At 42.8% G+C, this 12,114-nt stretch overlaps 1 protein-coding gene across 1 annotated transcript in view; it reads left to right on the forward strand.

Moving 5' to 3' along the window:
* The first annotated feature begins 43 nt into the window (after positions 1 to 43).
* otogl (otogelin-like) overlaps positions 44 to 12,114 on the forward strand; it is a 32,316-nt gene continuing 20,245 nt past the window's right edge. The window contains exons 1-23 of the mRNA XM_019890369.1: positions 44 to 366; positions 697 to 739; positions 1,442 to 1,520; positions 2,049 to 2,094; positions 2,200 to 2,292; positions 3,060 to 3,214; positions 3,530 to 3,651; positions 3,743 to 3,948; positions 4,455 to 4,579; positions 4,869 to 4,975; positions 5,077 to 5,183; positions 5,672 to 5,797; positions 6,639 to 6,747; positions 6,826 to 6,872; positions 6,955 to 7,100; positions 7,266 to 7,392; positions 8,423 to 8,600; positions 8,690 to 8,814; positions 9,040 to 9,249; positions 9,399 to 9,567; positions 10,432 to 10,506; positions 11,404 to 11,447; positions 11,649 to 11,814. Of these exons, the coding sequence (XP_019745928.1) occupies positions 324 to 366; positions 697 to 739; positions 1,442 to 1,520; positions 2,049 to 2,094; positions 2,200 to 2,292; positions 3,060 to 3,214; positions 3,530 to 3,651; positions 3,743 to 3,948; positions 4,455 to 4,579; positions 4,869 to 4,975; positions 5,077 to 5,183; positions 5,672 to 5,797; positions 6,639 to 6,747; positions 6,826 to 6,872; positions 6,955 to 7,100; positions 7,266 to 7,392; positions 8,423 to 8,600; positions 8,690 to 8,814; positions 9,040 to 9,249; positions 9,399 to 9,567; positions 10,432 to 10,506; positions 11,404 to 11,447; positions 11,649 to 11,814 (2,648 nt within the window). The 5' untranslated portion in view covers positions 44 to 323. The remainder of the gene's footprint in view (positions 367 to 696; positions 740 to 1,441; positions 1,521 to 2,048; positions 2,095 to 2,199; positions 2,293 to 3,059; positions 3,215 to 3,529; positions 3,652 to 3,742; positions 3,949 to 4,454; positions 4,580 to 4,868; positions 4,976 to 5,076; positions 5,184 to 5,671; positions 5,798 to 6,638; positions 6,748 to 6,825; positions 6,873 to 6,954; positions 7,101 to 7,265; positions 7,393 to 8,422; positions 8,601 to 8,689; positions 8,815 to 9,039; positions 9,250 to 9,398; positions 9,568 to 10,431; positions 10,507 to 11,403; positions 11,448 to 11,648; positions 11,815 to 12,114) is intronic.

Genomic DNA, 12,114 nt, shown 5'->3' on the forward strand with positions numbered 1-12,114 from the left:
CTGTTGTCGTCACAATGCATCTTTGGAGATTTAAATCCAACATTAAACGCCTACCTATGAAAAATGAAAATACGCCAAATAAGTCAGTTCGTTTTGCTAATGTAAAGTAGAAGAACCTGAGAACTTTAGCTTATTTTGACTTGTCACCAGTTGAGTGGGCTGCGTGACGTCACCAGGTAGTTCGCAGGCACTTCCCCTCCTACTTGCGAGCCACTTCATGTTTTTAAGGGGGAGTTGGGGGCCACCTTGGTCCAAATATCCTCCCGAGACCAGTGACATGCACCTGATTCTGAGATGAGCCTCGAGTGAAACGGATTGTTGTCATGTTATCTTTCTCCCACCTGCTCCTCCTCCTTCTTGTGGAGGGTGAGTGAGCCATCTCTTCATCACGAACTTTCAAAACCTGTGTTGTATGTATGTATTTATTTATTCATTTATTCATTCAACTACACAACGTTCCCTCTGTTTACGATGACCGCGAAAAACGGGGTGTCGAAGTTCCCGAGCAGCGAGCAATAAACTACTGTAGTTTAAGCATCAGCCTAAGACTATGTTGTCATTTGCCGAATACGGCACACTCAGTCACCCCTGCCGTTTTTCATTTAATTGTATGACATCTACAGAATTAAGTGAATAACATACGATATTTTAAAATACTTGTTTTTCTGTTTTCTTATCATCGTCTGGAATGTTTAGGAGCCCAGAATCGACCTTCAGATTCAGAAGCAAAGCTACAAAGGTAAATGAATAGCAAAATAGGGCAACACATCTGCCTCACAGTCAAGAGGTTCTGGGTTTCTTTCTGTGTGTGGTTTTTTTATGTGTTTTTTTTCCCCATTTTGGTTACATTTTTATGTTTCGTCAATGAAACATCAGTATAAACATTGTGTCATACACTGCAGATCTACACGACTGTACTGCTCACTACACACAACATAGTGTCAGATTGCTGCCCTAAGGATTTATATTTGTATGGCACATTTAAGACACAAGGCAATTCAAGAATACACCAGGCAGCGTCAAGACAAAACAAAAGCAAAACATTACAGTCGAATGTGGTTTTTAAAAGCGACGCATTCAAACAAACATTTTTTGAAGGAGAGCACAAAAGTAAAGATTTCATGAGACAGGTGAGGATAAGTTCTGATGCAGAGTGAGCTCAAATGGAATTTACAAAAAGGCAGAAGCAGATAGAAAGGTCTTCATTTCAGTCCAAGAACTGGGCTCTCTATGTTCATTTCCATCTCATTGGGACATAAATGAACAGACTTATTGACTCAGATATTGGCACTCAATGTGTACCTTACGACGTGTTCTGACTGACTTTAAATGTTTCAAATCCAATGATGATTTCGAGCCTGTGTGACGGACAGTATCCTTTGTCTGTAGTAAAGAGGAGTGAAAAGTGTGTTTCCGCTCGTGTGTGTGTTTGTGCGTGCAGACGGGCTAATGCACTTCGAAGGAAACGGGATCTCCTGTGGGATGAGTTTGGTACACTCCACCGAAGAGAACCAGAGCAGGTCAGGGCACCCACATCCTGAAAAAAAAAAAGAAAAAACACACACTTAAATGGCATACAAGGATGTCTTTGTACGCAATATGACACACGTTTCCAAGTTCTCAGTGAGACACTGTCAATTTTAGAGCGATGTCAATTTCTGTCAAAGTTCATCATCAGTGAATTGTAAATGTCACGATGCTGTGTAAATATATAGCTGTCATTTCACGCCTCTCTGTATTTCAACTGTTTATAAAAGCCCATTTTGGGACAAATTAGCTTTTGCAATATGAACCGCGATGCACACATCACACTGCTGCACTTCAGTTTGGCTCTGTTTTATATATCCGTCCATAGTAAATAACCAACAAAAAATCATTTAAAAAAAATTGGAAAATGTGGTATTATATAGCAAAGCCTCTGACACATTTTCATTGAACACTTTGGCCCACTGTACTACCGTATTTTAATAATGGTCAAAACGAAGTATTTTGTGAAATGGTACTTGATGTAAAAAAATTTACAGTCACTGATTTAAATCGTTAACCAGACATACAGACCGCTGCACAACTATACAGCCAGAGACTCCTCATCAGGTAAGCACCCTGCTGGTTTGAAAGAGCAAGATGTTGATGACGAAGATGTCATGGGAAGGAAGCTGGCCCTGCATTGTTTTTGGTTTTTTTTTCCTCCCTCTCCAGAGGATTGTGGCTGCCTTAATGGTGGCTGGTGTCAAGATGATGGGGTGTGTGACTGTACCCAGTTCCAGGCGCTGGGAAACCGCTGCCAAATTGGTGAGTAAGATAAATGCAAAAATAACACATATCAGCAATAAAATAATTATTCGGTGGTTAAATCCTAACTCCACAAATAAAATAAAGACAACTGGCCTGTTGGTTGAAGGCGTTTCACAGTTATTCCATATTCTGCAGTTGACTGAAGAAGTGGGTAATAATTATGCTTGCATATGTTCTTGTACGCACGCCATACTCCCTGGTTATTTAGTAAGTATTCATGAAAGATGTATGTACTGCAGCATAATTAATTTCTGCAGATCCTTTGCTCTCTATCCCACACAGACAGCAGGAAAATAGTCATGAAGACATTTTTAATCTAAATTAGCATACAATCACATGTTGTAAGGAGATATGGCACCCGGCAATATCAAAGTGCTTTTTTTTCTTTTCACCAAAGCCCATTTCAGTATGACCAATTATATCATTCGATAAGGTGAGTCGTTCAAGCAGTTGAGCACGTTTAGATGGGGTAATTGGATCTTTTATCAACTCATTTACTGATTAATAGTAGATGTAAAATGTGGCCTTTGCTAAAGAGATAAGATGATTCACTTTATCCACCATCGGACCCCCCTAAATGTCAGCATCGTCAGCTGTGGAGATTCATCAAACCGTGAAGAGCGTTTAAGGTGGTGGTGGGGGCTGGGGGAATCCTCCTTAAATACAAGATGATGATGACATCCAATAATAAAAGTGAGAAGGTTTTCAAAATTTTTTAAAATTCATTGAATTTATGTCTCCAAAACCTAAAACTGATCCGTCAGTACCCAACCAGGGTCAAGACAGAGATGGGATCTGCAGGTCATGGGGTCAGCACCACTATGAGACCTTTGATGGGATTTACTTCTACTTTCCTGGGACGTGTTCCTACATACTGGCACAGGACTGTCACTCTGCGACACCACAGTATACTGTGTGGGTAAGGACAAGCACACTGAACGCCCCCCCCCCCCAAAAAAAAGGCACCGCACATTTAAATGCATTTTACTTTTTGACCCTAGCATTGTAGGATTTGTATTTCAAGGTATGTCTTTAACGTAGACATTTGATGGGTTATTTCTCACTCACACTAGAGACCCAGCTAATATGCCACATTTGAGGTACAGTGTCTCCGGCCTTGAGGGCTGATTTGTGTATATTTCGAGCCTTGAGTGAAGGGGAGCACTATAAATATAGCTGAGGATTTGGGCATTTCTGCATTCCTCATTAACTGGTCCTTTTGGCGTGTCTCCAGGTGCACAACAGCCGAGTGTGCGACGGAAGTGTGTATTCGTGTCCAAGAGCTCTCAGCCTGCTATTCCCAAATGAGGAAGAGATCCACATATCTGCATACCATGTCCACCAGGGAGGACGCAGGTATGTGATGTGCAGAGCTCATCATGTCGTTAATAGCCTATTTTGTGGAGGATTTTCAAAGCTGGAAAAGCCTGTCTTTGTGTAATTGCAGGCTCAGTCTGCCTCACACCATAGGTGGCGTTTTTATCGAGCGGCTGGCCGATTACCTGCTGGTGAAGAGTGTTTTTGGATTTTCTCTGGCATGGGATGGAGGCTCGGGGGTCTACCTGAAGATGAGCGAAGAGCACCAGGGTGCCCCCTGTGGCTTATGTGGGAATTTCAACAACATAGCGGGTGATGACCTCACCACCGCCCGCGGTAAGCGTCGCTTCCTCGTTCTCTTATCCCTTCTGTCGGCACAGATATTCTCAATGAATATTAGGGTTCGAGTATGTAAACGCTGTCTTTGAATTATTTTATCAGAAGCTTCATCCTGATGCTAAATTGCTGAGCTTTGGTTAGTTCTAACATCTAACTAATCGTCTTTTTGAGTGCCTTCAATATATGACAGCTCGAAAGGAAGCAACTGTGTGTAACCTGAAATTCACTGAAGTTGTCCGCAATCTGAAACATTGTGAAGCTCATTTTAGCGAGGCGCGGCATGGTATTAAATCTGACGAAATATTCGCCATGAAAATTGGAGGGCGAGTACTTTGTCGAATTCACTGAAGTTGTCCACAATCTGAAACATTGTGAAAAGCTCATTTTAGCTAGGCGCGGCATGGTATTAAATCTGACGAAGTATTCGCCATGAAAATTGGAGGGCGAGTACTTTGTCATCATTGCCTGTCCCTGTGCACCTTGTGTCACGAGTGTATTTTCAGGCGTACGAACCGATGAGCCTGCAGTGTTTGCTAACAGCTGGGCAATTGACCTGCCTCATGAAAGAGCCTGTCCTTCAGTGGACCTCGACTTCATTGGACCGTGTGACTCCGAATCAGACATGGACGTGAGAACCCCACTGTCACACTGCACTGAAAGTCTTTACAGATACAGATCACAGCGCGTAATATCAAACTACTCAATTACACCAGTACAGTAATCTTGGTTGAATTGATCCCTTTCTATGTGTGCCCTGTGATCGCCCAAAGTTACGTCTTATAAGTTTGAGTGCTAGTAGTCAAAAATTGTGATACTACCGCGTCTGTGAATATCAAGGAAGTGTCACGGGTTGAGTTTTGACTTCCAAATAGTTGGTGCGTCTTTCGTCTCCATTGCCGTGCTGTTCCTGCCTGCAGGATGCCATTGAGAAATGCAGCGCCCTCCTGTTCTTCCCGTTTCTGTCCTGTCACGAGAATATTGATCCCAATCCATTTGTGGCCAGCTGCGTCGCTGACCTCTGTGTGTAAGTCATGTCTCCTGTTGACACCGCACTGTTCTTTTCATGTGTTTAGTATGTTAGCTCAGCTACAGTCCCACATCACTTGAAGTGTATTTCTACCATAGAGCTGATGATGAGGAGACATTTTGCAGGGCCTTGGTGGAGTACACCCGGGCCTGCTCTCATGTGGGATACCCAGTGAGGGAGTGGAGGGATAGCTTTCCCTCTTGCAGTAAGTTCTCAGTACAACTTCCCACTTTTGAACAACGGAACGGTTAGACATAACAGGTTATTAACATCTTCATGTCAGTCTGCATGTTTGTGCTTACGGCGCTTATAATGTGTGGTGTATTGTCGAATGAGGACCAATAGAGCGCATCACACATACAACAAAATCTCCAGCAATGATAGAGAGTCCCCTCCCTTGCTTTCTAATTGGCTATTGTTCCATTTAAGTCAAGGAGTCCGTGTCTCGCTCCAACTCGGTGTTGATTGCATTCGTAGATATTAAACAAGTTTATCATTTACGCCCGGACTGTTTTACGAGTAGAGAAGAATAATCAGTCTAAACGGCCCCCCCACGCCACAGGATAGTCACTCAGCATAATCTTATAGAGACATCCATCAATCAAGTATTTGATGGGAAGTGAGTGAAAATGCTCACATTCGTCCTAAATTTCATCGTATGTGTTGTTTGTGTGAAACTCTCTTTCTCTGTAGATGATGGCTGTGAGGAGAGCTTCGTGTACAGAGATTGTATCAGTTGCTGCCCTCCCACCTGCACCTTTGAAAAAGAGTGCCTCGGAACCAACCTGCATTGCCTGGACGGCTGCTACTGTCCTGATGGTAGTGAAGACAAGGAACTTAGTAATTTGTGTTAACTGCTAGTTTACTTTAAAACCAGTGATTCTTATATGTGGAGAAATTAAATGGTCGTATATGCAGGGAAAAGTACAGTCATGAATTTCTACGGGCTTTTTTAGCTGCATTTCCTTTTTGGGTGGAAATGCACAAAACCACACAGACATTCATGATTACTGTAAAAGTAAAAAAAAAAAAAGAAAAATATTGTGGAATATTTTCATACAAATACAGTAGTTGGGTTTGTGGAGTATCGTGCAACCCATCAAGTGTAAAATTACACAACCAAGTAAATCCATCTCATTTCCCAAACTGTGTTTGTAAGTGGGCCATATTTCACCAGGTAAAAAAAAAAAAAAAAACAAAAAAAAAAACACCGGATTGCCCATAACAGTCGGCCAAGCTAATATGTCTGTCGGATTCCCCCATTTGTAATTGATCGGTATAATTTGGCATCTTGGTTTTGAAGTGCTGCTGACGAAGACTTTTACCGTCTTTTTGTTTTTCTCCGCGCTCAACAAGTAGCTCCCTCCGCTCATCATCGTGATGTAACAAACGTCGTCGCGATAATTCTTGACCCTTAGGGTGTTTTAATGTCAAAATACCATAATAGCAAAACGCTCATCATCGTGATGGTAACAAACATCGTCGCGATAATTCTTGACCCTTGGGGTGTTTTAATGTCAAAATACCATAATAGCAAAACAGCACCACATTTTTTCTCACAATTTAAGTTATTTTCCCAACCAAGCATAATTTGGTGGGGCGCTGCTCTGCTCGCCACGAATTCCAAATCTGATCATGTTATGATTTTTTTTCCCATGAGGTCTCATTCTTCAAAACGGCACATGCATAGCCGCTTCCCAATGCCCGTGCGTTTACCATGGTTCGTCGTACGTGCACGGACATGTGCTCAGACAAGGTTGCAGTGTTTGGTGAGTGTTGACGTGTATTCCGTTCAGAAAGATTAATTTCCCCGATGTGCTGTTTAACGACTTCAATACTTTTTTTAGTATTTGCATGGGAGGCGTATGGAACTGCACGGAAAGCAACTGCACCGGTGAGACTTTCTGATCTTTTTGCTGAGAAAGCAGTAAAGCAGTCTTTTTTTTTTTTACTCGTTTGGTCCATCCCACCCTCAGCGGAGTGTTCGGTGATGGGCGACGTGTTTGTGACCACTTTCGACGGGAGGATGTTTCTCCAGCCGGGTGCGTGCCAGTACGTGCTCGCAAAAAGCCGCGGCAGCAGCAGATTTACTGTCACGCTGCAGTACACGACCTGCAATGAGGTGCCAAGGAGATGAAGTCGACACAGCCATATGAGGAGCCGTCAGGGACGTAATTCAGGATTCGTCACTTTCATACTCAGTCAGCCTGAATTATGATCCCGATGGCTCCTCGTGCAATACATTCACGTACACACTAATCTTTAACCTGTCTTTTCATGTGTACAGAAGCAGGTGTGTATTCAATCAGTGACTCTGGTGCTCGAGGAGGATGTCAGTCGTCAGATCACTCTGACCAGAGAAGGAGGGGTGATGATCGGCGTCAACTCAGCACCTATCCTTCCTTATATTGATGGTGGCTATTGACAAATTCACTTTTAACTTTCCTGTTACCTTCATGATTTTGGGAAACAAAAGCTATGTTGTTCCTGGGTATTATTTATTATTTTATTTTGGGTGTTTTTGATTACACAAAAGAGTCAAGGGGAATTTTGAAAAAATTCTGCGGAATTGCTTCAGTTCAGCATCACTGGAGTGTTTTCGAGTTTGAGCTGCCACAGAAATTCAATCAGATTGAAGTCTGGATTTTGACTAGGCCACTCCAAATCCTTCATTTGTTTTACAAGAACCTCATTTTCTCTATTTTTTTTTCAATATAAATATCCAAATTAGTTGGCTTCATACATATCATTCAACATGCTTCCATATGTTTTCATTCAGCATTCAGTCTATCCAGAAATTGCTTCCTCCATCTTTTCATGTATTATTCAAATGACACCCATATACACTAACTGAAGACACGAAACCAGCACATGCTGTGCAAACACCCAGAGACATACAAATAAACTGAACGAGCATCATCACCGGGCAGTGATGGAAGTAAACACGAATACAGTACATAAATCATAAAAATATTAAATGTTACATAGTGTTTAACAGGCCTAAGTTGATTCTTCCCACCCATTGATTTAAATAAGATCAAGCGCCACATTACTCTACTGGCTGCCAGCCTCTGGAATTACTTTTGCAAATTTAATGTTTTCTCTAACGTACTATATTTGCATCATATTTAATGCTGTACGCTTTCTCTGTTGTTGAGATTTACAGTGGGTGAATTTGTGCAGAATGTGTAGTCAGCATTTGTGCACTTGCCATGATATGGATCCCATTTGCGGCACTCTCCAGGGGAGAAGAAAAATCAGAATTGAATCCATTGAACTATGAAGAGTTAATCCATCTATATTCAAACAAAAAGATAAATAACTTTTTGGACTCCGTATTTCAAATGCGTCAATTTCAGCCACAACACAACAGAAGAGTTTTAAATCAAATTAGCACCTTAACAGCCATTTACATGCTTTTTTTTTTTTCATCTGGGTATGCAGATACAATGGATGTGCGCAAGCTGACATCTGTGTTCACTCAACTGAAGGCACGGTTGGGTCTGAGGCTGCATTACGACGGCAGAGGTGGCCGAGTCCATCTGCAGCTCGACAGCCGCTGGCGTGGATTGACGCTTGGCCTTTGCGGGACCTTAAATGGAAATCTTCGGGATGACTTTCTGTCAGTTTGCTCTTGTCGCTTCTAATCCAGGCTTGCCAATGAAGTCTGATTTCATAACATTTTGTATCTTTTATTTCATTTGTGTCCAGGTCCCCTGCTGGGATGATTGAGGGTACGCCACAGCTTCATGCAAACGCTTGGAAAGTGTCTTCAGCTTGCGTTGCGCCGCTTAACCTGCCCGTTGTTGACCCGTGCGAGATCAATTTACAGAATGGTAATTCAATTAATAAACCCTTTCATGCACCCTGTAACCTGATAATATGATAAACTGTCCACTGCAGTAAGGTTAAAGTGAGATTGCAGTGGAAACTTGGCACACCTGACAAATTACATTTGAGAATTTTTAAGACATACTTTTTTTTCCCATGTGTGATCCTTAAACATTGTCCGACATTGTACGCGTTACAGATAATGCGTTGTGTGTGCCGATCTTTTTTAGTATTCTATGCCTCCCAGTGCGAGGTGCTCCTGGGTAGTGTGTTCACCCCGTGTCACGGCTACATTGGTCCAAACGTCTACCGGCAGCAATGTCGCTACCAGGCCTGCCGCTGCGGGAGCTCTTGTCTGTGCACCGCTCTGGCCCACTACGCCCTGCTCTGCTCCAAGATTGGAGTTGACATTAATTTCCGAGCGCACGTCTCCGAATGCGGTAAGTTGTGAGAGCCGCTGGAGTGAGTTTAAGCGCTGTCGCGATTCCAAAACAATATCTTTGCATCATTGTCGAAAATAAATTATGGGAAAGGGTTGATTACAGAAAGTAGGTCATGTCTTTTCTCTCCGTTTGTTGTATGCATGTAGGAGTGGTGTGTCTCGGAGGGATGCTGTACCACTCGTGTGTGTCGTCCTGCGGGCGGTCCTGTCGTGCTCTGTCCAGCATGGAGATCTGCAACCCCGATGACTGCGCTGAGGGGTGTGGCTGTCCTGAAGGCAGTTACTATGACGACGTGCGCCAGCGATGTGTGCGACTGTAAGACTCGTCCAGTCTCCTGCGGAAATAGGATGTGAACACACCCCTGTCTAACTAGCATTTTGTTGTCTTTGTTTTCAAGGGGAAGTCAAGTCAAGTTGTTTGCGCCCCCACTAATCTAAACACGGTATTCTGATTAATATTGCGTTTGTGTCAAAGGAACGAAAGCAGGAAAAAAGATGGATAGAAATAGATGGGTTTTGCTTCCTAACTCATTTCCCACAAATCGCATGTGGATTTAAGCAAATAAATTAATTAATACACAAATAAATAAATAAATACAAGATGGTTAAACAGAGATGGATTTTGCTCCCTATCCCATATTTCGCAAATGTAATATTCATCATTCATTCCGTGTTTAGACGAGTAGGGGAGCTTAGAACATATTATTGTCAAGAACATTTTTGACTTCACTTGCCTTTTAATGTTCAGTCACAAATCATTTAGAACACAGGTTTCAAACTCAAGGCCAGGGGGCCGGATCCTGCCTGCCACATCTTTTTTTGTGGCCCACCAAGGAAAATCATGTGCATCGACTTCACGTTGTTGACTGTTGAATTGGCGTTATTTAACCATGCATCCTTGCAGATGTCCTGTAAATGTGTCCGACTACAAGGGCATTGCTTGTGCCCAGTCCCCTTTGCGTCAACCCTGACAACCAATTTGATTTCGTCTTGGCTCTGGCTGAGCCATTCCCAAACTTTCAGTTTCTTGACCCACAAAGTCCACAGACTTTGACTAAAGTGCAAATTCCAGCTGAAAAGAAAGGTGGATCTCGGATTCCGTGTGCTTATTGAACAAGAATGTTTGCACAACGAATCATAAACAACAGTCCTGAGCGAGTAACTTCTGTTTTTTTGGCAGGGCGCAGTGCCACTGCTACACCCTGGCCGGTGTGTCTCAACCAGGCGAGGTCATCTTCAGCGCCACTGGACCCTGGTGAGTCACATCTTTCTTGCTCAAAAATGTAGAAAATCATTTTGGCTGCCCTCCCGCTTTGCAACATCCACATCACGTTAGAGAAACAAACACTGTGAACACTCACTCTTTGGGGCGTCGAGGGGAGACATTGCACCGGGAAATTTTGCAAACTGTAAAAATACCAAATGTAAATCTCCTTTTTGCAAGTTTATCATGCATTTAAGCCAATGATACATAGAGAACCTTATTATTATTATTATTATTATTATTATTATTATTTTAAATGCTCTATCTCGCATTGACTATGGGCTACTGCTAGCCATTACCAGCTGATCAGTCATCAACATGTACCACTGTCAAAAATGGTCCAGACTTTTCTCTACGTTGTCTTTATTGCCCTGCTTCTTCTGGCGTCAACTGCACTTGGAGCCTTGTCTGACCTCTGTCGCAATCATGTTGCTATTCACTGTCAAGTCACCGCTAGCTACTCAGCCGCTATCAGGGCGCATCAGAAAGAACAGGTTGTGAAATGCAAAGAGATGTATTTTTCAAAAGGTCATTTCACTAGTCGACTAATCAGTGTTTTGAACTGACAATTGTCAAAAAATACATCAGTCAATATAAAAGTTCAGCCTTTGAAGATGTTAGGAAGGTTTTTTGAATACTTTTTTTGGGGCAATTTGGATGGCATTTTAGGGCATGACAGAGCAAAAAATATGCAGATAGGCATAAACAAATGCATTTTTCAGCAATTTTTAAAAAATGTTCTCATCGACAGCAACATTTCTGAGCCGGTGATATCACAAATGTCAATTTAGTGACTCATCAGGGGTTCACTGTAAAATCTCAAAGGATTTCCAATTGAGAGAAAATGCAGTTGGGCTAACCTTTCTTTTCGCCCTCATTTTCTACCAGCCTGTGCAGGAATGGGAAGCTGGAGTGTGTGCCAGAGGAAAAAGGTAACCCCTCCCTCCGTAGCACTCCCCCTTCCTTCAGTTCTTGTTTCTTCTCACAACAAAGTGCTGTTTCAGGCTGTGTCTCCCTTGCTGAAATCAAGCTTATTATGTTCGCAGTCTTGTAACTCCTTTCCCAGGACGACCTGTTTTGGTTGGCGAGGAGGGCAGAGGCATTGATTTACCTGCATCTCTCTCTGCGTTTAGAGCCAGACAGCCCAGAGATTGGACAGTGCCCCGCGGGTCAAGTGTACCACAGTTGCGCCGAGCAGAGAGGCGGAGTGGCCTGCATGCCGACGTGCCGCAACCTCATGTTGAATGTCACCTGCCCGCCCAACACGCCTTGCATCCCGGGCTGCATCTGCCCTCCTGGGTAATACATGTCCAACCCTCCTAACATTATTATTGTTCATTTCTGTCATAGAGGTCCCGGAAATGCCTTGCAGGTATACTTACAAATAATAATAATTAAAACAACAACAAGAAACATCAGTGCAATTTCAGCTCTTTTGGCAAATCTCTGACAAAATGATCTCATTAATGAGATTAATTTTCAAATGTATGCAAGTGGATGTGAGCACAAAAGGACGAAAATCCGGAGGCTGTCCGTGAGATGGAGATGTAATTAGCGGGTAGTCATCTCCAATGATTAAAGGCACGGTGTACTTAATCA

Source organism: Hippocampus comes, unplaced genomic scaffold, assembly GCF_001891065.2.
Source record: "Hippocampus comes isolate QL1 unplaced genomic scaffold, H_comes_QL1_v1.1 scaffold88, whole genome shotgun sequence".
NCBI classification, from domain to species: domain Eukaryota; kingdom Metazoa; phylum Chordata; class Actinopteri; order Syngnathiformes; family Syngnathidae; genus Hippocampus; species Hippocampus comes.